The 27556-nt window shown below is 36.8% G+C and overlaps 1 protein-coding gene across 1 annotated transcript in view; it reads right to left on the minus strand.

Moving 5' to 3' along the window:
* The window catches only part of WDR70 (WD repeat domain 70), a 138404-nt gene that overhangs the window by 19511 nt on the left and 91337 nt on the right, over positions 1-27556 (minus strand). Inside the window, exons 11-13 of the mRNA XM_083818489.1 lie at positions 18248-18347; positions 12467-12551; positions 11209-11347 (exon numbers count right to left, since the gene is read on the minus strand). Coding sequence (XP_083674615.1) covers positions 11209-11347; positions 12467-12551; positions 18248-18347 — 324 coding nt within the window. The remainder of the gene's footprint in view (positions 1-11208; positions 11348-12466; positions 12552-18247; positions 18348-27556) is intronic.

Consider the following 27556-nt stretch of genomic DNA (forward strand, 5'->3'; position numbering starts at 1 on the left):
GGTGCGTATAGAGATTGTCTCTAGAAAGTATTCATCTCTATCCTCCTTCACTCTCTTGCAAGACAGCTAGGGAAAATTAAGGGTTCCCTCCATTCCTGTCTTCTTTTATTCCTAGCATTTGACATGTCTGTGAGCTGACGTTGTAAAAAAAAAAAAAAAAAAAAAAGAGTAGGATTTTTTTTCTTTTTGCACTTCAGTCAAAAGTTTAACTACCATCCAACAGAATCCAGCATCCAACTACTTTTATATGTACAGAAACCCCAAGATAATTGCTGATCTTCTGTTATTAGCAAAATTTCATTAAACAGACACATTTGTGTGCCTGTATGTATGCATATGCTGATCTCCTAGAGTACGGAGGTCATCATTTGTTGCACTACTGGCATGATATCAAATTTCACCATTTTTCAAAACATTCCAAGGACATACTTTTGGCATAAATAGGAATAACCATACACTTCTGCAACACTCAGCTCAGAGGGGCTATATTCTTTCATTGCTACTGCAAAATGAAAAGTAAATTTAGATGGGGTCATATTTTACAATGATGTTTTAATTTCTTTTGCCTCCTTAAGGAGGTCTTACTGTTTCTCAACCAGGCATTGTTTTCTTTGGAATCAACCCCTTCTCCCTAAAGACAGTTAAGTTTTAAGGTTAAATACCATACGTTTGTCTTTGAAACTGAACATTTCATCTGAAGTGCATTTTCTGATAATGCATGATAATGTATCAGGTTATTGAAGTTCACTGGTAAAGATCCTCCTGCCGTGCAGAGAAGAAAAAGAAAAAACATGTTTACACATCAGTTATGCAGTGTTGGAATAAACCTTTTGAATTTTTGTTTCTCTTCACTTCAGGTACAGACTATCATTCCATTCTGGCAACTCCACAATTCCAGAATTGATCATTCAGCTATACGGAGCTATCAGACTTTTAAGCTAAGTTCACTGACTTCATGTCTTCTCCCATGGCTATTAGCCAAGAGAAAACTGAATGAAAGCACCGACAAACAAAACTGGTAAGTGGAGAAGACGCATCTATTTTCACAAAACAAAACTATGCTCAGAGGGCAGAAAACTCTGCTGAATGATGCTAACATTTACTACTCCTGTGGCAAGTGTGCAGCCAACATTCCACTTGTAAGGTAGAAAGAAAAAAACTGATTTTCTCGCAAGTTATTTGCCTCACGCTGGTAATTTACCACTAGAAAAAAAGATACTGGTAATTAGAGATCAATACTGAAACTGGAAAGGAAACATGCTAATCCTAGACTTTCACACATTCTAACTGTTATAGCAACAGTTTAATTAGTGAAACTGATGTTTTCACTAACTTAAAAAAAAAGTTCATTCAAATATAATGTTCTGCAATCATAAGGTAAAACTGCTGATGTTTTGACAATTATGTTTGGAAATCAGGTGCAAGTAAGAGAGCTTACACTTGAATCTTATCTAGAACAATCCCTTCATGTGATGGCAGGATTTTCTCCTGTCCTGCTTTAACTTTCCTACAGTCATAAATTCTTAAATCAATGGAAATGAGTGCAGAAGTAACCTATTGTCTAACTTTGCCACTGACAAGGTCAGAGCAAGAGAGGTGAAATGTTCCAGTGCTTTCGCAGGAGAGAATCAACACCAACAGAGGGAAGCAAAGATCATAGGTAAGACTTACCTCACCAAATTTGTCTACAACTCTAATCTTTACAGGTCTACTCTTCAAATGTCCACAGCTTTTCACTCCCTGTACAGTTAATGGAGAGAAATAAGCATATATTACAGTGACCTTCATCTAACCTATTTTAGATATCTATTTTAGTATGAGATAATCATAGTCTAGATGTGTTTATTTTCTCTGCTTATTAGAAAGGGAGCCCAGGGTGACTGGATCAGCTGTAGACATCTATATTTGGTCAGGTGAATCCCCTGCAGCCTACAATGGCCAAAATAACTATATAAGAAAAACAGAAAACTAAATGGAGCAACACAGAGAGGATCTATGTTACAGTATGTTAGGCTACTTACATAAAACTCTGCAGTTCAAGGATAAAGGATTCTGAAAGCCAAATCAAATACTCCTAGTGCAGAATGATAAAGCAGATACAAACTCCTAGAACTGTCTGACAAATCTTCAGAATCTTAGTTTAAATGATCAGGTCTAGCTCTGGAGATGCTTAAACACTGAACAGGGATAAAACAGAAACAAACACAGACTACACTCTGCCTTGCTTCTTCCCCCTCTCTTAGCCAATAATCCAATAAATAATTTCCTTCAGAATCTGTCCTGTACAGACAGCATAGCAACAGCAAGAGTTGCTGTTCTGAGAAAATATTTTCAGTTAGGAAAAGAAAAACTTAAACAAAACTTCTCTTTCCTATGTGCAAGCTCTGCTTCAGTGGCCATGACGGTATGTGACGGGTGCTGTTTGAACAGCGCTGCTCAGATTTGCTGCACTTGGCTGTCCAGATAGCCAGATAAGCAGCATGTCAGCAGGGAAGAATCTGAACATGTAAAATTACATTCTGACCGTGGTCGCGGACTCTGTGAGCACAGGTCACTACAGCAGCAGACAAATGGGGCTTTTCTGACTGAACTGAATATTTATTTAAATTGTATTTTTACAAATTCTGGCATTTCTGAAAGAAGAAAGAACCCCAGTTTGCAAATGCAGTGTAAATATGCATGCAACTTGTTTGCATTGCTTCTGTCTTTGATGCTATAAAAACACGATGCATTCCTGATGAAGAATTGCTTGTGGAGTGCAATATCTTTTAAATATGTAGGAGCTTAAAACATGTATACTACTACTTAGGAAGCCTTACTGGCTTCGTATTAGTATTTTTTAAGAAACAATAATTACCTTTCAAATTATCATTACCCATTACCTAAGCCTAGAGTTACATTAAATTATCTTTACATTTGAAAAGGATAAACAATTTCAAGCTTGTGCTGGAGTGAGGGATCAAATCTCAGTGTGCCTTCCAACCTGATCTTCCATAGTTCTACCAAGTTCTATCACTTCAGTGATGCCTCTTCCCAAAAGTGAAGGGAAATGTACAAAGTCATATCTGAAAAGAATAAAATACTTATTTCAAAAGATTTCTATGTCCTTAAATAAAATATTAAAATCTTTGTATTCTAACAGCTAGAGACATCTTCCTAATAACACAAAATCCTTCAACAACTGTTCCCCTATCTCTGTCTCTGTCTACTTTCCACCTTTAAGCAACTTTTGCAATTAGGAAAGATATTAATGCAGTGGCATTCAAGCCTTTCCTTTTTTAATGAAGATGTATGTGGCTCTGTTAAAAAAACTTCAGATACTTAAGACTGCCGTACCAGGGGATACAAATCTGGCGTTCATCCAAATCTTCACAGGCATATTCAAAGTGGACTGACTTTCACAGACAAAAAACTTCTCTGCAGGTGCTTATATACAACAAAATCTCGTAACATTGGGCTGCAGCACAGGCCTGTACACATTATAACTTAAAAAGCAGCAAAGCTATTCCTGCCCATTTTCAAGATCTGGAAGCTTCAGAAGGAAACGCTTCCTCCATCCCATGCTTCATATTCTATAAAGTTCAGAAATGGGCCTAAAAGGTTTTTAAGAAAATGTTTCAGCACATTTGTCACCAACTGTACAACAACATATTTTCTCTCCAATTCTATGCAACTGGAACTGATGGGAAAATTCAAAACATTAATCAGAAACTCAGTATTTTTATCCAAAGATAACGGCAATCTTGCCCACAGAAATACTGCTTTTTCTACATAATGATCAGGGATTGTTAATAAAGATGGTTGATATGCCCAATGGCAAGTAAAATCAGCTGACAGAAGTTAGAATAGAAAGGGAGGGCTTGTAGATAAATAGGTCTTTCCTTCTATAGTCACCTTGATTTCTCTGCAGAAGGTCTGCATGAAACATCAGTCAGCTACGTTAGCTGTCTGCTCCCCTCCAAGAACAACAGAAATTCTGCCATAAGGATCATAGAAAGATAATGCTGCTCAGGACATAAATTCCTACTGCATGCTCTGCAATCTCTTTTTGCTGGTGTCTTACAGCACAGTGGTGATCCAGAAGCCAACAATCTTGATTGCCATGCTGCTGGATCTGGGAAATTCTGGTCTGCCTCCTGGCTGCACCCACAGATGGAAAAAATGTAGACTGAACAATTCTTACAAAACTGCTGTATTTTTAATTAAAAAAAAAAAGATTAAATAACAGTTTTAGAACGAAGCCATTTCCAAATGTCTGCAAAGCTAAACAACAAATGCTATCAGTTTACTTCTGCCTTTCTTCTTTTGGGCAAAAAGATGGTTAACACCCACATGTTGATACTATGCCTGTTCTGATCCAAAAAAAAAAAAAAGGCTGCTTACACAATAAAAACATTCTAATATTATATTAAAAAATATAGTTTAAACCCCAATTGCAAAAATCTTCAGATTTGAGACTCCCCTGGTGCTTATCCAAGAAAAAGAGCCAAGTATAATAAATAAGGTGGGAGGTTAGGGAATATCTAGAACGTAGTGACCTGCTATCATTAGGTTTAAAATACTCATGAGAATACAGTAGTAGAGGAAACAACACTAATGTTTTTCCCTTGTGAAACATGACTTAAAAAATGTGTGGAAACATTCAATAGGAAAGGGATCAGAATTGGATAAAAATTACAATTTTCTACGTAGAAACCAGAAATAACTTAAAAAAAATTTTCAGAGGCCAATAATTTAAAACAGGATCGCAATGTAAAACATATGGATAGCAATGCTGCATCATGTACCTTTCAAGCTACAGCTATAAAACATTCTTAGAAGTGAAATGAGCTACTGAATAATGCCTTTTTTTTTTTTATGAACAGAAAAGGACTTAAAATCAAGGTGGCAAACAGTTTTTCTTGTAATTCCAAGGCAGAATATTTTCAAGCACCTGCTCTGTGAGAATTACAGCCACATTTTCAGCACAGTATATTGCAGAGGCAGACAACCCTCACATACAACCTCCCTGTTACAGTGAGGAAAGCTGCACAGTTTATCTTTCTCACACAGCTCAAACCTCTAGTGACAGCTCCCCTAAAACAAATTAAGTGCTGCTGCAGCATATAAGAATGGAAGGACCACATTGACTTTACATATATGAAAGCAGAGAATGAAAATTGACAAGTTACCTCACTAAAAAAGAAAACATTTCCATGGTTCACATTTTACAGTAACCGTTGTTTACTCTAATTAGCACAAAAACTTAACAGACCTTAGATATTGGATTTATTTGCCTATGGTGAAAAAATGGATTTTCCTTTCAAATAAAAGAAGTGGCTTGAACAAACAAAAAGAAGTAGCATGTTGATCTCTTTCAGAAGTTAATACAATTCGTTTTTCTTATATTCAAAAACTTTAAATCTTCGTGAAACAGACCACAGTGGAAAAGTCCTTTACCATATTACTGCACCTTATAAATAGTCAATGGTATCATTTGAGGTCAAGTAAAGAAATACTGCAATCCTGTATCAACTGTGCCTGAAGGGTACTGGAAGTTTCATACTCCTTATTCCTTCTTTCCTTTTCATTCTTTAAGCTAAAATGAAGGTTTATTTATAGTTCATCTCAAAACACCTTCCTGAAACGTCCCTTAGAGAGATTTTCAGAAGTACTTAATATTTTAACTTTTGCTTATATTTGAAAAACTAAGAAAATATTGAAGAAATCTCCTAATAGAAATTAGTTTCTCAAAACAACCATAAATACATGGTTTTGGATTGTTGCTTATCTACAAAAACCTGTGGGAAATTTTAAAAATTTGCACATTTCATATTTTAATATACATAGCCTCATCTTTTTTGTTTGTTTGTTTTACTTAGTACTCACATTTTGATTTAAAAATAGCAATTTCTGTAGCTGTACAACATACTTTTTTAGTGCCCACTCTTGCCTGGCAGTAACGGGGTGTACTTTATCTCCTTTCCATATGGGGAAAATGACTGCTCTACTGCTGCCAAAATCAATCTTGCTTCTAATAAGGATAGCTACTGGTTGATATGTCTGAACCAGACAAACGAATGACAGACATGTGAGATTGATTCAAGTGGCTGTTCACAGCTATTTAAAATTAATTTAACATTGCGGAAAATGTTGTGTACCCAACTCTATTTCCCATACACTAGGTATTTATAACTGGTTCCCATGAAGATCTCATACTTGCATAATCAACCCAAGAATTACGATTAAATCCTCCTTGACTGGTGCCTAATGATGAAATCTCCCTTCCATTACAAGCAGAGAGTCCATTACGTACATCCTGAAATATGAAATCTGATAGAATCATTAAGGTAGGAAAAAAACTCCAAGATCATCTGCTCCAACTATCACCCTGCCACCAATGTCACCCACTAAACCATGTCCCTAAGCACCACGTCCAACCTTTCCTTAAGCACCCCCAGGTACGGTGACTCCACCACCTCCCTGGGCAACCCGTTCCAATGCCTGACTGCTCTTTCTGAGAAGAAATGTCTCCTCATTTCCAGCATGAGCCTCCTCTGGTGCAGCTTGAGGCCATTCCCTCTAGTCCTATCACTAGTTACCTGTGAGAAGAGGCCGACCCCCAGCTCCCCTCTCCTTCCTTTCAGGCAGTTGTAGAGAGCAGTAAGGTCTCCCCTGAGCCTCCTCTTCTCTAGACACAACCACCCCAGTTCCCTCAGCTGCTCCTCACAGAACTTGTGTTCCATGCCCTTCACCAGCTTTGTAGCCCTTCTCTGGACACACTCCAGGGCCTCCATGTCCTTCTTGTAGTGAGGGGCCCAAACCTTAACAGAGTACTCGAGGTGTGGCCTCACCAGAGCAGAGTACAGGGGGACGATCACCTCCCCGGTCCTGCTGGCTGCACTATTCCTGACACAAGCCAGGATGCCACTGGACTTCTTGGCCACGTGGGCACACTGCTGGCTCATGTTCAGGCAAGCATCAACCAACACCCCCAGATCCTTTTCCCCTGCACAGATTTCCAGCCACTCTGCCCCAAGCCTGTAGCGCTGCATGGGGTTGTTGTGGCCAAAGTGCAGGACCTGGCACTTAGCCATGTTGAACCTCATCCCACTGGCTCTGCCCATCGACCCAACCTGTCCAGGTCCCTCTGCAGTTCCACTGAAGGACATTGTTTAATATAAACCTACAAAATGTTTAATTTAAACATTTTCTTGTGGATATTTGAGTTGAGGGCAAAAGAACCAAGACTGTTACGACAAAATATCAGAAACAGTGACATAAAAAATACCAAAAAGACGCATGTGCATAGCAGGATGAAGACCTGTTTTTTAAAGCTTCATTTTTGTTACGAGAAGAATTCTATGTATTTCAGAATATACAACCATGTTTACAATACAAAGTTTTATCATTTCCAATCACTCTTGTATACATTGTACCAGAGTAAGGCTGAAGCACTGTACAGAAAACATCAGCAACCTTACAGGAGTGGGAAAGGCAGTTCTGACCCCAGAGTTTTGATTTAATCTGCAGCAAGTAAACGACCCTGCCATCATCCTGCAATGGGTGCTTCATTCCCTGATAAACTCACGGAAGAAAAATCCACTGAGTGCTCTTAATTTTAAAATACCTATGTCTGCGTCAAGATACCTCCAAGTCACAGATCACAGGAGTCAGAAGAGCATAGTTGGAAAAGCAACACTTCTGCTCTCTTCTGCCCACTGTGCTCTCTTCACCTGTTCTGCAGGCACTCTGCTACCAGCCAAAAAGAACCCATGGTCTACACCACTTTTGACATTTAACAACCAGTGTTTAGCTTTTCTTCAAAAATTATTGCTATTTATCTGAGAAGCTTGAGTTCTGGAGAAGTCTCAGTGCCTACATGGGCTACTGGTGGGATGCCGTTCAAGAGTGTGACAAAAACGACTAGTCACAGACTGTGACCAAAAAAATACCCCAACCCTAACGTGAAATGGAAAACAAATTAATATTCTATATCCAGCCACAACAGCAGAGACTAATCAGGCAGTTAGTCTATTAGTAGAAGCACAAGGTTTCACTCCAGCAGCTCTGACGCAGTAATGGGTTTTCCCATGAAAACTTGAAAGAAAAGGTGAAAAAAAGATTTGTGAAGCATGATGGAAAGGAATGTCAGACACAGCTTTGTCCATTAAACTTGTCCATTAAATATTCACCCATTACTTCCTAGGTTCATTCACAGGCCAATTGCACTGGCTATTTACCAGGCTGGTAAATTTACTGGTTATTTACTGCTGTTTTTCAATCTTCTAAGCTTACTAAAAATTCCTTTAAAAAAAAAACCAAAAAACTTGTGAAACAAAACAAAACAAAACAGCTAAATGTTAATAGTTTGTTTTCTCTTCACAGTACACTTTTTGTTATTCTGATTATATATGTTCTGTCACTAAGCTAGTACAAAATTGCTCACAAGAAGTCCTATTATTTTAATTTCATACTCAAAAAAAATGACTAATGATGTCCTTTTTCTTCAGCCATTGGGACTAATTCCATGTGAAATCAATGAAATTTTTTTTAATGAGGAACAAGAGCAGCCCTAGCTCTTTGTAGAGAGATACACTAGTGTACTTGCGCTCTTTTACTACACATATTAGCGTAATGTAACTTCATATACATAATGTCTAAAAAAACAACATTGCAATTACATATTTAAGCACTAGATAACACACAAAAGATAAAGGTTTGGGATATTTACTTACAGAAGATGAAGTCTTAGACAACAGTATGTATTTATTTCTGATTTTACTAACCGCTCTATCTGTACCTTTGAGAGAGTATAAGGAAAAAATGGAAACCAAGAAGGAGGTAAACAGAAATCAAGTAATTAATTACTGTGCTGCTGAAAAAAGTGCTTTGATGAACTAGACACAAGATATTAATCTATCAGTTTATAGGCTAACACTCTTTCCAACAAATAGCAAATATGGCTTATAAAATAAGAAAGCCTACCTCTTTAAACATCATTTGTTTTTAGCATGGCTTTTTTCATTTACAATTCATCTAACACTGCCATTTGAGAAGAAAATAAAAGAAAACTGAAGAAAAAGTCAGAGATACAAACAATAGAAAGATCTTGAAAAAACATACTACTTTGATTTTAAAACACCATTTACAGTAATTTTTCTTCTTTTAGATTTAGGTTGATTTATTTACCTGTGTTTTTCTTAGATGTGTAGTGCTGAAGTTGGAAGCTAGACAGTGATTATAGAGGTATTATTAATGTAAGCTCACTGAAAACTATGCCGTAACATCAGCATTTATACATAACAATTCTTCATTTATTTCCATTTTTTTAATTTGATCTAGTATATTACATAAAGCAGGAGAATGTCAGTCTTAAATTTTATAACTACAAATGAAGAAAAAACAGCAGCACCAAAACTCCATAGGCAAAAGTAATTTAATACAGTCTTTAAAAGTACTATATAATTATCAAACACCCATATAAATTTGCAGTGCAACAATTATGAACCTGCTGAGATTTCTATACATACTTAAATTTTTACTGTGCAAGTGGCCCCTGATGAAGTTACTCATGAGCCCATAATTTTGCTTTTCCAACAATTTTCTACTGCTGGTTCTCAGCTCTGTGTCTCTTCCACATTTTGAAGCAGGAGAACTTTATCTCACAATTCTGAGAAAAAACAATAGCAGTATCTTCTGGACTCTCCCACTGCATTATCTACCTCAGCAAGTAAACAGACCTTCTATTTCAAAGCAAATCTCACACCTCAGTGTAATCTTTCTGTACACTATTACCAACTTCACCACCACCAAATGAAGACGCTATCATGGTGCTTAGCTGTAAGGTGTCCATATTCATTATGAATGGAGTTGCTTAGGTTATTCTGTTTCTTGTGCACCAGAACAGAAGAGCTGCCACAAGAATCTGCCTCCCTCACTTTATCTTGTGTAGTTTGTTTTCTTTGATCTGTCAGGGAGTTTCAGTGGGAATACTGAGTCATTCACTTATTTTTCCCCCCACAAAACAGTTATAAACGCTTGCTTATGATACTGGTATCAGAAAAAAACAAACAACAAAAACAAAACCCACAACTGAAACAATCAATCAAAACAAACACACAATCAAAACAAACCATCCATCAGAAATGCGTACAAGTTGAGGACTGGTATGTTCCATAGAAGGAAAATTTAAAATCCAGTCTATGTTATCTTTGGAGAAATTCTCTAGGACTGAATAAAAATTGCAGTGTAGTATAAAACCTATATATAGAATATATCTGTTTAAAATAGAAATATGCCTCCTCCAGAAAACCACATGCTTTCTGCTTTACCATGAGATCTTCATTGTTTGATTTGCAAGACTGCTACCACAGAAATGATGGATATAAAAAATTCATCCATAAGTAGAATTTACTTTAGGAGCAAATTTAGAAGAGAAAATTAGACTTGGAAAGAAAAGTATATATAAATGTAAATTCTGTCTAAATGAGCTCAAAGCACAAGGATCTTTGGCGTGCTGTGCTAAGAAAGACTACTGTGCTCAAGAGGTGAGTTAAAAAGTGCAGGATAGAACAATATACTGCAACACTATAACACAATAAAGATGTGGCTAGTTGACAGATTCTAATAACTAATGGGAATGTCTCATAGTTAAGCAACTGCAATTCTGTTTGAGCGTCTACCACTACTGAATGTTATAATCTATATGTTTATTTATTTACACTGCAAGGAAGGAACTTTTTCAGCTATGACATTAATCTTTTTCCTTCTGTACAAGGAAATACTTCTGCTTACTGAAATGCATACTATAGCAGCCGTAAGTTTAGTTTCAGAGACAAACAGCATTGCTTGTCATCACAAAATTGCACTTCATCATGAGAACTAGTGGAATGAACAGCATAAATGTGTATGTCAGAATTTTCAGATTTGTGCCTCACTTCCCAGCTCCAGAATGGTGCACGGCAATCATTAAGCAACACATTGATAACACCAAAGCAGAGGTCTATTAGTGTTTAAAGACCTTGTCTAAAGTTTCTATTTATTTATTTAAGTGAAAGGAGAATAGCAAAAATAGCACTCTACCTGTAGTCATACTTCTCTTAAATATGGAGGAAAAAAATAATTACAGTAGTAGTAGAAAGTCACTGTGTCTAAGGTGAAAAAAGCATATGAATATGATTTCATTCATATTTGGAATAGTGGACAGAAGAAAACTAAAATAAATACCGCATCTGTAACTTCTATCTCATACAACTTCTGAAACGTCTCCCGATCAAAGAAGAACAGCTTCCCACTGCCACCACCTTTCTTAACGGAGGTTCCTGTGACAAGTATTTTATCATCTGGGCTGAAACAGCAATCAGTCCTGTTGAATAAAAAAAATCATCATACTGGGCAAACCAGTAATAATGTATAATTAATTTATAGATTACATTCCTTACAAATAATTCTTTCTATTTGTTAATCCTTTCATCACAAAGCTTAAAAACAACTTTTGTCAGCTGTCATCTATTACTATAGTTATCAGGCACAGTTCACATTTACAATTACAGCTGTGCATAGAATATGAAAAACTGGCAAAACCAATAAAAATACAAAAATCCCCCTCCTAGCAAAATTTCTCTTCCTCTCAAGTCATGTGAACTTTTCACATAGGAAACAAAAAAAAAATCGTTTTAAATCTGGTTATAATCATTCATAAGAAATAACTCAATCTTGAAATCTGTTTTTGCTGATGATACATTTTTCAGTGCTGCACAGCAGTTGTGTTTATTCAGTTGCCAAGAATGTTTGTGTGTTTACTCTTCGTGTATGTTACAAAATAGAGTGAGTGCTTGTGACTTCAAGTTTGATCTGTCCCTAACCTTCCTTTCTATGATCTTATTTTGAAATTGTATATTGTGTCTCTAGAGTGTCTTTAGAGTGTCTCTAGAGTTCTACAGAGGACTGCGCTACAGGTACAGAAGTGTAGCTAACACCTATAAAAATATGAAAAACAATACTTAGCAATATACGTTACTATACTGTACTTTAGTACCAAGTAACAGTAATCAGCAATTCTAACATCATAACTTGAATTCAGACCATGCACCTTTATGTTATGTCTACTTTTCAATCCAGATTTTTCTTTTAATTAATCATAGACCAAATAGGAATGAGGCTTACTTGATATATCTCATTACACAAGCATAAGGCAATGAACTGGCCTCCTCCTAAAAGTTTCTAATCTAATTAGGCAAAAGATATATGAGTCTAAAATATGGCATAAAACAAACAAAGATAGATAAGAATTATCACATGAAATAGGAGATATTTGAAAGCAATGTTAAACCCTAAAATAGCCAAGAACCTTATTGCACAGTCTCCTCTGTGTAGTTCTTTGTGCACTATTCTGTATCTATTGAGAAACATCTCTGGTATACTCCCTCCTGCTCAGCACAACTACCACTGTTTCTTCTAGCTGGAATAACTTAAGAGTACTTACATTGGAAAGAAGCTGGACAGTCTTTCAGCTGAATGAAGAGGCTTTTTAAATTGTCTTATATCCCACATCTTTAAAGTATCATCCCCTACGAAACAAAAGGAACAAAGGTTAGCAAGAAAGAATTTAAGCCAAGAATTTGGACATCTGCAGAAAATTTCATCTTCTAACTCAGAAACAGGAAAAGGAACAGAATGATGTTGTAGAAACATTCAAAATGGGGATGGTTTGGAAGCTTTTTGTGCCCAAATGACTATGAAAATGCAAGGATGAAAAATTCCACCTGCTGCACTCCAGTAGATCAGAAACTTCTGCTCAGTGACTCAACTCTATCATAGCAATTCCTCCTGCTAAGAACCATTACCCACAGTGGAATCAGATTCCCCAAACACCATTTTATGCTGTTTATGTGCTTTGGTGCTTTACTGTTAGGAGGAAATTTAACTTTTGCTGACGATATATATTTAAAAAAAAAAAATGTTACCACAGATGGACTAAATCAAAAGCTAAACAAGCTTTACGTGTCTGGTTTCTACCTGCACTGGAAAAATGATAAGGAAGGAGAGAAGGCACAAGAAGCCCTCCTGCTTCTTCGGCATGCAAACAGAAACAAACTGCAACTTCAGTATGAAGAATGGGCCCTGGAATCAGCCAGAAGTGCTCGGGTAATGGGTAGAAGGGAAGCAAACGAGTCCATGCTTGCTGTGAAACCTTTTCACACCCTTCCACAACACCTTTGGCCATAAAAGCCAAAGTTGAGGTTACAGCAAGACATTTATAGCTATTCTCATCTGTGTTTGATAAACATGGTGTGACTCCGTAGGCCAGTAAAAGTCAGGCTGTTTATTCCTTTTCCAAAAGTTATGACATATTAACACAGTGAGTACCAGGAAAAAAAAAAAGGAAGGAAGGAAAAAAAAAAGGTAAGAAAAAAGTTTAGTTAGTTATTCTCAGAGAGATCTGTATCTCTCTGCTAACCTTCCCCCTGGGATACATATTTTCTGCATGAGAACTTGAGCCCTGAGGCACCTCTTGCAGACACCTAGACATCTTTTTGTATTCTACATCAGTGCCTCGGTGATTTCAAGGGCAAAAAGAAGGACTTTCAAACAATTCTCCTTGAAAACATCCAGAGATTAATTTCAGAAAAAAGTTACAAAATATTCCTGACCTAACTGGTGAGCAGGAAAGTGATCAGCAATCAATGGACCTGCTTCCTTGCAACACTCAAACCTTGTAAGGAAATATTTTTTATTTTTATTTTTAAATCATCTAGGAGTATTCTGTGTGTTTCCAACCTTTGAGATTAAGAGCTCAAAGCAAAGCTTGGAAATAAAATGCAAAAATAAATAAAATAAATAAATACACAAACAAACATATCATGCCATAACAAAAGAAATCAAGGCAAGCAGTACCTTTCACAGGGAAAGCAGTAATGTGTGGCCTCATGTATCACGTATGTTTATATTAAAGACCAGGATAATGCCTAACTACAAAATATTTCTAAGAAGTGGACAACTTAAATAAATGATGTCTAGGATATAATATATTTCTTTTCATTGGAAAACTAAGAAATGACATGAATGAAAAATGTTGCCTTCCTATTTTGGGAATATCTGTTTTCTTATTCTTTCATAGTAGACACCATCCCAAGCACTTCAAAGCATTTGGTCTTGTAATGTGAGCCCTCCCTTTTCCCCTCCCACTTTGAACAAAAAAAAACCACTTATTGTCTAGATGTTATATCTAGAGCACCAGCACTTTATAAATGTACGCAAATGATACCATTTGGCTGCTCTGCAAATCTCTTGCACAGGGACAGATCTAAGGCTAGCAGCCAAGGCTGTTCTGTTCCCAGTGGAATGAGCCTTGACATGATCTTCAAGCTGTAGTCCTGCCAGGCTTTAGCAGGAGAGATGCAGTCAGACATTCAGACACAGCTCTCCTTCTAACAAGAAAGTGTATTCTTCTGGTTTAAAAAAAATCACAAGACTCCAGATGGACTCAAGGAGTTTTGGATGACTTCAAGTCAGCATTGTCTTAGATGGTGCAGAAATAGTAGATTAAGTACTTGGAAAGGGAGGAATACTAGTAGAATAACTTGGCCAATGCTGTGAAACTCTTACCATCTTTAGTAGTATAAGATTTCCAAAATTCATCTTTAAATTCAAATTTTCTGTGCTGTAAAAATGATATTTCTGCCTGAAATTAATTTGCCTTGAGTTGAAACCACTGTTACTAAGAAAGCAGACATATCAATATGCCACAATACCATTTTTTTTTCCAGTTAGCAACCTTCCATCAATGCCTAATGAGTTTCTTTATGAGAGCTGTAGCAGTACTGACCTATTTTTAACTACTTCACATGTGGTCAAAATAATTACCCTTAAACAAAAATATAAATGAACTTGAGAGGTGTGCAGTTCAGTATAAAGCATTCAAAATAACCCACTCTTAGATCATTCAGTATTTTTCTTGATGGCAGACTTGGCACAATCTTTAAAAATGTTATAGCATTTCAAACTCTATTCGTTGCCATTTTAATTAGAAGGATACCAATCTAGTCTGATATAAACAGGCCAGACACCATTATGTCCATCCGAGGAACGGATTTATCAAGAGGAAACAATTAGGTCCTAGAAAGAATCTCTGGTGAGCCAGGATAGGCATTTTGCACTTGGCTTTTAGTCAAAGTAAGGTCAGTGCACTGAGACTACAAAGATTTTTCTTTTTTATTTTTTCTCAGAAGATACTGACCAGGAAGACAATTAAATGGATGCAAATGCACCCCAAAGAAGTAAAAACACTGCCAAAGTAAAGCACTGCCAGAAATTCAAAAATTCTAAAGTCAGCAACGCCCTTCAAGAAGCTCCTATTTTAAGAGGGAGCCCTATGTTGAAAGCAAAGCTCAAGGACAAAGATCACTGGGGAAAGCAACGAAACAAACAAAATGATATTTTGAAAAGCAAAATACAGCAAACGAAAGACATAGTACAACACAACTTACTGTGAGGAAGTATCAGAATACATCATGTTTATAAACTCAGAACCTTTCTATGAAGGCTGGTACTACAGGAAGCGACAGACACCTTACAGAGCAAGGTATACGCTTCTGCATTCTGCTCTGGTTCAGCATGAGGAGCTGCAACAGTTCAAGAACAGCCCTCTGAGGCACCACAGGTCAGTATTACACTCACCCTGAGCCAAAGGATTTGGGAGAAGGAATCCTGCACTTAAGCTTGGAATAGCTATCACCATCACCCAAGCCATACCAACCTGGATCTCTTATATAAACTGATTTTTCCACGTATGTTTACTGACGAACCAACAGACAAATAACTATCATGAGGTTCATGGAATTAATGAAATCATTGTTTCTTATTATTACTAAAATGGATTCTGTACAGACCAGGAGTCAAAAATTATTTTTACAATAGGACCCCAAATCCTATTGATGAACAAAGGAAACATTCCCATATCCTATCTTTACTGTACGTAGAAAAAAAGACTTCCACAGTTACAAGTGTGTAAAAATATCACTTTCTTAAGTTTCTGTCAAGTCACTACCTAATACCCAACAAAAATAAGACTGGGAACTCTCATAAGCATCTCCTTAGCTTTTCATTTTCCCTTGTGCGTGCAGCTGAGCCCTGCCTCATCTCTCTCATATCTGACACAGAATCTACATCAGATGCAGGAGAGTCCATCAGGCTTTCAATGAAAGTCCCCACCCAAGCAGCTATCTGCCCTTTGATCCTCAGCACTTGGCAGGTGTGTTAATCTATGAATGCTGGATCTACATCTGCTTTTACTGGTACAGATCCAAAGCAATACTCATATTAGAGCACTAACCAAACAAGTCAAAATAAGGTATGAATCCTTATTCTTCAACACAGCATACAGAAATTAAAACAAAACCAACCAAACAAAAAAGCCACGAGACAACTGTAGCTCTTGTAACCACATTAAGGGGCCAAATGTCTGTACAGTCATATATTCTGCAAACTATCAAGTTCTTATACAGTTTATACCAGAGTGAGGTAGAAAGAGCATAAGTACGTCAAAGTCTGTTTAACATAACACAAAATCTGGAGACAGATGAAGAGCAGGCAAGCAACTGCCACAAGCAATTAAAATATGCAAAGGTCATTTCTGTTATCTCCATTCATAAATGCAAAATATAAGAGAATTTACATAAATTGAGGTTTCAGAACAACTCTACTGAATATTCCTCACATTAGTATTATTCTTGTTTGCTGTGGATATTTAAAAGGCACACCAGTGTTTTTTAAAGTCATTTCAAGTATGCTTGTGTGGATTTTGTGGTGGCAACACCACTGGCAGGCAGAAGCAGCATTTTACTTAGCCCAGAATAGACAGACAGATGGTTCACCTACTTTCCAAGGAGGAGAAGGTTCTCACATAGCAAGTGTTCTGTTCAGTAAGGACCAGCAGGGTTGAGACTTTTTACCTCAACCACTTATGGAGTATCAGGAGCCTGAACAGCGATCAGGAAACAATCTAAGCACCAGTAACATGTCCTAGTAAGCCTAGGGCTCTTAAGGACAAGCCTACCATCATTTTACTCTGCAAGATGTGATCAGGGGAACATAAATGTTTGGAATCATAGAAACATACAAAGAAATGAGTTAAGTAACATCCAATAGCAGCTGCATATTCTTGTAAAAGCCACCAGTTCCGCTCTACTCATCAGGGACAGGGCAAGGGGAAAGACAATTGCAAGCTACTCCCCTCAGCTTGAAATCACAGCTCCTCTTTCAGGGAGTTTACAATCTATGAATACCTCTCTCATGGTATTTTGTATAAAAAATCTCATTCTGTCTACATACCAAACTGACCAGATGTTATGTACATATGTCAGGCACAATACCAAGGCTACATTAACATACGCTGCCTCTCCCTAGGCCTGTTTATTTGGCCTTGAGGCCATGCTAATGCATACACACAGCTCCTGGTTACAGCTGGTTTCCATCCAGACAGCTCGGACTGTATGCTTGCACCTGCCTGCAAAATGCTGCGTACACAAATCCCTACCTGAAAAGCTATCTTAAGCAGACACCATCCCAATCGATACATCTAGTAACGGAGTGAATGAGTCTTCCTAAATGTCTTTGCCTTCTCAAGGCTTGGTCTGTTCTATTAAGAGACTTTTATAAAAATGTTTTACCTTAAGTTTTAAAAACTTTTTTTTTCTGTCCTGTAGACATTTCATTTTTTGCTTCTTTCCATTCAAGTACAAATTGGCCTTTTACCTCCAGTCATCAACGCTTGATGCTTATAATTTAAACTACGTAAAAGTTTCAATTAGAACATAAAGGTACACTGCATTAGAAAGCTGCTTGAGGAATTAATAACTCTACAACAGATAGACTCTTACTGAGAGGCAGTAACCTTACCAGAAAGAATTATATAATGAAATCTGTCTTAATTCTTAATTAAGCTAATAATTTCCCTTTTGGTGAATTATCAATGCTAGGCAACAAGACAGATCAGGAACTATATAACATAAACAACAAAGTTCTCTTAAAATATTCCTTAAGTGCTGTGAAACGCACTTTCAGGAACACATTATTGCATGGTATATCAAAACAAAAGACGTAGACTGTGAAACACTTCAGGTTTATATCTGATTTTACTACCTTACCTCCATCATAAATAAATTACATTTAGAAATGGTATGATTTAAACACTTGGGGTTTTTTACTGAACCACATTAAGACTGTCTTACATTCAACACATCTGAGGGTTCTTTCAGTCACTTACCTCCCCGACTGGCAAGGGCAGTACCATCATAGGAAAATGCCAAGCAAGAAGTGTCAGTGCCTGGAGCATGGGCTTGTCTGCAGTGGAACTTTGTATGTACCTGTTTGTCAAACAAATAAAACATCAAAACCCCTGTTTATTTCAAGACTGGACAAACATTTCTTTATAGCATTTTGTGTAATTTGCTGCTATTCCTAAATTTAAAAAGAAAACCCTGCAACTTTAGCATTAACAGATAAAGAAGTTACTAGCTTCTACAACCTTTTTAAAAAGTTGTATAGGCTTTATATGGTCAGAATAGGCTTTCACAATAAGTGCTTGAAAGAAAAATACAAATTTTGCATAGATTCAAGTATACAGAATAGCATCAGAGCTACCGGAAAACTCCTACTACCACTAAATAAAGGTAGTTAGGCCTGGTTAAGATAAAAATACATTTTAAGAGAGTTCTTATCACCCCCCTAAGCAGGCTTATTGTTTAAACAAACAAACAAAACAAAACGAACAAAAAATACAATATACGTATTTTGGAAAGGAGTTAAAAGAAGGACAGGAGGAGGTTGGACGTGGTGCTTAGGGACATGGTTTAGTGGATGACATTGGTATTAGGGTAATGTTTGGACCAGATGATCTTGGAGGTCTTTTCCAACCCTAATGATTTTATGATTCTATAATTTAGTTTTGCTAGATTTCAACCATGCCAAAATTCATAGCTTATAGATTAGAAGAAAGCTTGGATATGCTGAGGTTTGTGTTCCATTTAGCTGCAACAGAATTCAAGGCTGGGAATCATTTATGTTTATTTTTAAGTGTATTTCCCTGGTTATTTTAGAGAAAGACATCACTTTCAAATTTAGATCTTATTCTTGTATAAAGATCAGTTTTTGTTTATTAAGTCACAATTCAGTAAAATCCTTAAAAAATCTCTGTGTTAAAATGGGAGAAATCTGCAAAATCTCAAATTAAATTTTAGCACTTCTGCAAAATCGAGCTTTCCCACTTCCCAACCAAACCAAAGGCCTTGGCTTTGATACCAAGATGACCTTTCATAAGGCATCTTGCTGGTTAATTCAACTCTTAGTCACTGTTGTATCAGTAACTACATATTTTATCTTCAATCACTGATGGAGACTACACCACACATGCCTGCTGTATGAGGGTGACCAGTCACGTTCCCCGTCAGAGACAGAGAAGTTCAGCAAGACTAACAGTTGACAAAATGGGACACTGAGGTAAAGGATGAGTGATCTAATTTATTGCAGAGAAGTGAAACAGTGGCAGGGCGAGATTATTCTGTGACTAGGAGTCCAGCGAGTCCAGAGTAGCAACGAAGATGAAAGGCAAACTGGTTGCTGACATGGACAGATTAGAAGTAACTTGTTGAGAGGAGTACTAAGTCCCACTGAAGGAGTGACAGTGAAGTGAAATAGAAGAATGCAGAAAGGGAAAAAATAATGGAGAGAGGAGACAGCAAAGCTTTGTAAAATACCACAGAACACAGCAGATGTGGCGAGAAGCTACAAGACAGGGATTGTGCACTGTAAAGGAAAACTGGAATTCACTAAGCGAACAGACATGAAGAATTATTTCAGTATATGGGGAAATTCTGAGATTGGATAAGTAGCCCCAAAGCGCTATGGGATAAAGCAAGTAACCTAAGGGGGATTAATTGGAACCACATAGGCATTTAGGAGTGAAGAGGGAAGCAGGCCAAAGAGGAAGACAGAGACAAGGAAGACTCAAAACGGAAACATGAAGGGAAAATGGAAGAGGAAAAGACAGACTCAAAGGAATTTGAGACAGTTAAGTCCTTCTTGAACACATAGGAAATTACACTTCTCTTTTGCCGACTTTTCCTAGCAAAACGAAATCTTACAGCTTTGAAATGAGACATTCAAGAATTTAAGGTTGCGTCTGCAACCATATCTCACCTTCCCATCTGCAAGATAGAGAATAAAGCATGCTCTTCCTCTCACAGAGAAAAAGGACTTGGAAGTCCTTTATTTACCATACTGATGAGCAAAACAGGAAAATACAGAGAAGAATGTATTTTTAGAGAAAGGTTTGAACAGTTTGCAGTCAGACCTAGAACTGTTCCCTGATCAGTAACAGGACAAAATAATGAGCATCTGCTTAGCAATTACTAGCCACTCGATATATTAAACGATCCTCAGTTCTACAGAATGAAAAAGGAGATTGTGATCACATAATGCAAATGCACAGAGAGACTGATTTAAGTTTGCACAGGAATCCTCAGTTATTTTATCTTCTAATTTTTGACTAGGTACCTTAACTAAGGCTCCTTTAATGGGCTATTTTGTATGCAAAAGACCTAAGCTAGTAAAGTAATTAATATTGTTTCCTCATTCAAATGTCTGTTCTGAATTTGGTCCAAAATCTAAAGAATCTTTCTGTTATGATATTAATAATGACTGAAAGCTTATTTTGATGTGCAGATTTCGTTAAGTTTTCAGAGGAGTCATATAAGGCATTCATTCCACAAATGACTCTTCGACAAACAAAGGAGGACTTCAAACATGAAGCAAATGCTTCTTTCAGTATTTGGAGATAGAACACCATTGCCTGTATTTAACTACAGCACTTTTTTTGAAATTAGTGTCTCTTTGAGCCAACTGCACATATTCTGGAGAAACTCTATGAACAGATTGCAATTTACAACTGTAAGTCTATGTCGGGGTGTTTATAAATACTAAGAAACATATTTTATGCATCCAATTACAGAAAATTTTCCAAATACATGGTAACGTATAGAGGATAAACTGTGAATTAGTTATCAGAAAATACAATTTCTGTAATATTTGTTAAACATTGACAAGCAATTAAAATGATGTATATTCATCTAAGAAATACCACAGACACTTGCATAAACATGATAAATTATTAATATTCACACCTAAAAAAACAGACAGAAAGACTACAATATGGTATTTATCTATTTAAATGAATTGAAAAAAACTTCTTTTGCACTACACACCACTTGTCAACCCTCTGTGACAATGTCACATTGACACACATGTTAAAATAACTTTTTTTTTTTTCGCCATTTTACTGCAACTTTAATGCAAGGTCTTATGTGCTTTTTTTTTCCTTTTGTTTCATCCTGGGTCAATCTGAAACCGTCCCTCACACACCTTCTTTGTTTGTTTGTTTTTGTTTTGTTTTGTTTGTTTGTGTCCCCCCCCCCAATATAAATTAAAATAAAGAAAAAGATTTTGGAACCAACCAAATACTTTTCTTTGATGCCTTACTAGTGGGTGTGGGTGTATACTTAGAAAGTGAATATATAGGGTACTGTCCCTCTGCCACCACATAATGTTCTGAGAGTTCTGTACCTCCCTACTTTTACCTCTCTACATTTAACCAATTCTTGCCTTTTTTCTGCTGTTCCATAGAAAACAGAGAAACAGCAACACACTGATATTCAAGACTCAGATATTATTTGTCCCTTTATCCAAAAAATGAAATCAATAGATCAACTTTACCTCAACACTATCCCTCTTTGATGCTTTAGACATTTATGTAATGCAAGACTCATCTGTAAGACAGTAAGATTGCATCAGCAATTCAGTTTATCTTTAAAAATCAATTTGCACAGTTTACCACTGAAAAGATTGTTTTCCTAACTTTGAGCTCTGCAAGTTTGTCCTCCATATATTACTGTGCAAAGAAATATAACCCTGAATTGTAATACTAAATCAAATATTTTAAAATGATTGAAGGTTGCTCTAAAAATGAGAGAAGGTTGAACAAGAAGTTTTAACATACACTGGCAAGTGTTCTTTGCAGTTTTCAAAGAAAATTATGTGTTTGGCCTCTGGCCTTTTAACATATTTAACAGATGTCTAATCTTGCTAACAAATCATTAGCAAAAAAATTGTTATCAGAATGTTTCTTGCTGGAAAGACATGAAACAACACAACTAATGTACACATTTCAGACATTTGATTCAGGAAGGGAAGGAGAGAGCATTGAAACACTAGATAAAGCTATAAAGATAACTAGGGCAAAGTGTGTTCACATTTCTCCTTCCCTTTTGTGGCAGAAGTACCCGCTATTATAGAGTATTACTCCAGTACCCTACAAAATTTGACAAGTTGATCAATCCTTAAATTTTTTCAAAGGTTTTCCTATTTCAGCAAATTCTGTAATAATGAAGCCTGTCTTTTGCTTGTTTGAAACCTTTCTACAAAATAACCCCAGCAATGCAAGCACTTTCTAGCTTTATATTAGCACATATATTTTTGTAAGCAATTACAGCTGACTGGACTTGTGTGCAACATGAATTGACAGGCAGAAAACATGAAGCACATGTGAGAAGAAAGGCAGTTGCAAGTATCAAGAAAACTAGGATAACTGCTAAACATGAGAATTTGCAATATTGTTACAGTCCTCACAGAGACAATGAGAACCAGAAAATAAATGGAAGCCAGAGAAAGGATGGAAAAAAAAAAAAAAAGAAAAAAAACTACATGAATGGAGCATCAGTAATGAATATCCCTTCTACAAAACTCTGGATGGGTTGATGAGGAACAATATGAGAAACAAAGACAACAGTGGCCACACAAAGTGTCTATCACAGATTAATGACCTATAACAGAGCCGCTCTGCGTCACACAAACTTTTCTCCTTCCCCAGGATCCCAAATATGACATGCTCTATGAAAAACTGAAGACCGACCTAGGCAGTTTGTTTACCCAGAAATCCAAGCTACATCCATTAGATATGTCAACACTCTTTAACTAAAGAAATTTTTGAACTTTCCACGTTGTTTTGAGGATACAATATTTCAGAGGAAGCCAACATTTTCCCAAGATTGCATGCTTCCCACACACACTTTTATTTTTCCTTAATGAAACAATGGTGTCCCAGCCAAGACATTCTTCTTCCATCTTGTTTCTAACATCTATAAGATATTTTTAAAAGCAGAGGCAGTAAATTAAGATAGGCAGTGGGGACAATGAGATCTACAAAGTAGCATCGTGTTTCTGCTATATATTTCTCTGTATTTACAAAAATTTACTCATTCATTACTGTAAACACAATCAACTCTTCTACTAATATCCCACTTACAGTCAAAGAAACTGTCCAACACTGAGTGTGCCATTAGCAACATGCAACCTACTCAGGTTTGTTTCAGCACATGGAAGGTTTCTGAACCGGGAAGCTCATTTCCAGGCAGGCCTCTCATGCTTGCTTACCAGCTGTTTCCTCTTTTTCACAACAAGAAGCATCGAAAATGCTTCTTGAGAGAGCTGGAAATCAGGATTCACCCTGATTTCTAATGTAAGGCAGAGGAGCAGGATGAGCTAGGCAGAGCTACCAGAAAGACAAATCCCAAACAAACCATGTATGGCTGTCTGAGACTTAAACAACTGATTTCACCAGACCAAGATACTTAGAGCAAAATAAATAAACTGATATGCTAATATTCACTGCAAAAATGATAGTTTTTAATAAGCATAAAAGCATTCCAAGATAACATATCATTGTTGTCCAGTTTCAAGATGACAAAAGGCATGAGCTATAAAGCTCGGGAAAAAAAAACACACCACCATCACCACCAAAAACAAACCAGAAACCTTCTTTTTAATCACAACTGAGCAAAGCTGTCAGGACTTGTGTTGAAGGTGATTGTATCAGAGATGCAATCTCAGAGCTGGGATCACAACTGACAAGACAGACACATTCTCAGCATGCTTTCCAAATTGCTATTTCCCCTTCCCCTATTCATCCATCTTTACTGAACAACACATAAACGCACGTTCACTTTGTTCTCAATTATAATCCAGAAAAGAAATTTAACTGTACCTTCTGGATTTAGTGTATCACTTACAAATTATCAGGTCTACATATGTCAGCTGAATTCAGAAACTGCTCCTTTTTTCCCTGAGTAGGTAGTTACAGACTATAATCAGATGTTTTTCTTAAGACTCTGTAAACATGATCCCAGGGCTTTCAAATTTATCTGACAGCTCTTCAATACCACTTCCCGTGGCACAGAAATTGATGCTGTTTCACTAATGAGCACGCTGATGCAAAACAAGATTAACTGGTGAAATATGAGGTTTTAGCTTTTATGTGATTATACTCTTATGTGATTTGGTCTTCTGTGTGATTTTCTAACTCGGTGACATTTTCATGTATCACTAGCAAACCTGAAACACTTCTTTCCCTTCTCTCAATCCTAATTAACTAATTATGAACACAGTAACCTAACTTTATTTGCAATAACCAGGTTGTCTAACTAGCTATTGTATTTAACTGTTCTGCATCCATCACATACTCATCTGTTGCAACAAAGGCCTTTCCCAGGGTGCGGGGATTTTTCAGGGAAGAGGCAATTCTCTGGGATTTCTTTTTTTTTTTTTAATCTCATACATTCAATATCCCCCAATAAACTTTAACAAGTATTTTATATAGAGGATTTATAGTTAGTTGCAATTACTGAACAAACAAGACGACCTTTTTTTTCCTTTCTTTTTTTTTTTTTTAAAGTATTTTTTTTTTTTTTAAAGTATTTTTCTTAAACAATTGTATGGTGAGGAAAAAAGCACAGAATCAGGAAAAAAAGTTAGAAAAGATAAGGGTTCTATTACTACTTTTTTAAAGTCTATACAACCTTCAGTCCCTTGTAATAAATAATGCATTTTATCATGGAACTATGAATCAAATAAAAACATAAGTGTATAATGCTTAGTCGGAAAATACTGGTATGTTATGGAAAATGACATTCGTAGGAGAGAAGCCATGCAGCAATATAGTCATGTGAAAAGATCGGTGCCTGTCCCTCTGCTCCCCTCGTGAGGAAGCTGCAGGCAGCCACAAGTTCCCCTCTCATCTAGGCTGAAAAAAATCAAGCTACTTCAGCCGCTCCTCACACACCTTGCCCTCTAGACCCTTCACCATCTTTGTAGCCCTCCTTTGAGCACCCTCTAACAGTTTTATGTCTTTCTCATACAGTGGTGCCCAAACTTGCACACAGTACTGGAGGTGAGGCCGCACCAGCGCAGAGCAGAGCAGGACAATCCCTTCCCTTGGCCATCCAGCAGTGCCGTGCCTGATGCACCCCAGGGTGCAGCTGGCCCTCCTTGCTGCCAGAGCACACTGCTGGCTCGTGTTCAACTTGATGTTGACCAGAACCCCAGATCCCTTTCTGCGGGGCTGCTCTCCACTCTCATTCCCCAGTCTGTACTTACAGCCAGGGTTGCCCTGTCCCAATCCAGAATCCACCAATGGCTCTTGTTAAACTTCATGTTTTTGGTGACTGCCCAACTCTCTAATTTTTTAGATCGCTCTGGGAGGGAATCAACAGCTCTTCCCAATTTAGTATTGCCTGCTAACTTACTCAAAACACCTGCATCCAAGTCATTTATAAAAACATTGAAGAGAATTGCCCCAAAATGGAGCCCTGCACAACCCCACTAGTGACAGGATACCAGCCTGCTGTGACCCCATTTGCTATAAGCATTTGAGCACAACCCATCAGCCAATTGCTCAACCATCATATTATGTTTTTATCTAGCTGTATGCTGGACATTTTGTCCAGAATAATACCATGAGAAACAGTACTGAAAGCTTTACTGAAATCCAAAAAGATTACATTGACTGGATTCCCTTGGTCAACCAGGTGGTTATCTTCGTCATAAAAGGAAATTAAGTTCATTAAGCAGGACCTTCCGCTCACGAGCCCATGTTGGTTATGACCAATGACTGCATTGTCTTTCATGTGTTTTTCAATAACTCCCAGAATATTTTTCTCCATAATTTTACCAGGTACTGAAGTGACTGGCAGACCTATAATTACCAGATACAGTCACAGTGAACAATTATTCAGCATTTTTAATAATGGCAATTGATATACATTGATTTCTATAAATGAATTTTAAAAACCTACATTTATAGAGAAGACAATGAGGCAATGAACCTGATGCATTTGATTATATGCGCTTTATATACAACAAGGAAGCAAGCAGGCTGACTTGCCTTAGAGGAGTTTATGAACCAGTCCAAAGTGATGAGGAAGCCCTTCCTATCTGCCCATGCTTCCATTATCACTTAGAGCTTTTCATTTCTAAGAATACTGTTGACCACAGAAATAATTTCTTCTTGTTTAAATTAATTCATAAAGAAAGATTTCAGGAAACCATTTTAGAAAGATGGCTTCTTAACAGCACTGCTAAATATATGCCTAATGATTTAAAAATTAAACCCCAATTGAATGTTTGGCTGCACTGTCAAACCTCACATTTGAGAAAATAATCTATCTTGGCCACAAAAAAAAATGATGCATATTGCTAATAAAAATAGCTTTTGGAAACTGTTCAGTTGGCATCCTTCGGGGATTTTTACACTGCATGTGAAAAACATACAAGGATGCAAAATAAATGTTCTTTTGTATCTTTTCATAACTTATCTAACCCATCCTGTTATATCCCAGGGAATTTATGGTTTTCCTCCTTTTTACTACCACAAATATGGCTTCTGTAAAGCAAAATATGCCCTCCTGCATATTCCTTCAAAAATAAATTATTCACTGAGACTTGCCCAGCTGCTGAAGGTTCTTCTGCCTTCTCAGAAAACACAGAAATCTGAGCAATTTTCTTCTGCAAAAATTTCAGTGAAAATTTACAATTATAAGATTTAATAGGATGCCACTGATAGTCCGCACTGCTGCAAACTCTATTATAGAATTATACTATGCTTTGTATCAATTAAAAGTAGTCTTTTGCCTACTTGCAATAAAGTAGCACCATAGGAAAAAAAAAATCAAGATGAGTCTAAAAGTCAACTGCCACAAAGTTATTCCCACCATAATTCAATATAATTTCTAATAGTCAGTCTGCAGTAATCCCAAAGCTTCAGACCAATTATAATCATTTTATGGGTATACTGTGCAAATGGAATGAAATCTGACTGAAAATACAGACATTTACATTAAGCTATCACTTCTCGTCTGGTAACACTTCAGTCAAAATGGTGCGTTTTACAGTGAAGTATCAAAAGTGGTTTTATAACAAATTTAATGTTAGAATAAATAGAATAGTTCAGTTGGAAGCGACCTTCAGAGACCATCTATTCCAAATGCAATTGCTTGACTTAAGTTAGTTACTTGTTGAAAACAGCAGCTAAGTTAAAATACTTATTCCAGCAAGAAGATTGCATTTCTCTAAGAAATGAATAATTACTTTTACTAAATTTCTTGTGACATACAGTGAATTATTTCTACATTATTTGATTTTTCCCATAAAAATGTGCTGCAAATCGTTCTACTGTATTTTCTTTTTTTAT

This window comes from Anser anser (genome assembly GCF_964211835.1).
Source record: "Anser anser genome assembly, chromosome: Z".
Lineage (NCBI taxonomy): Eukaryota > Metazoa > Chordata > Aves > Anseriformes > Anatidae > Anser > Anser anser.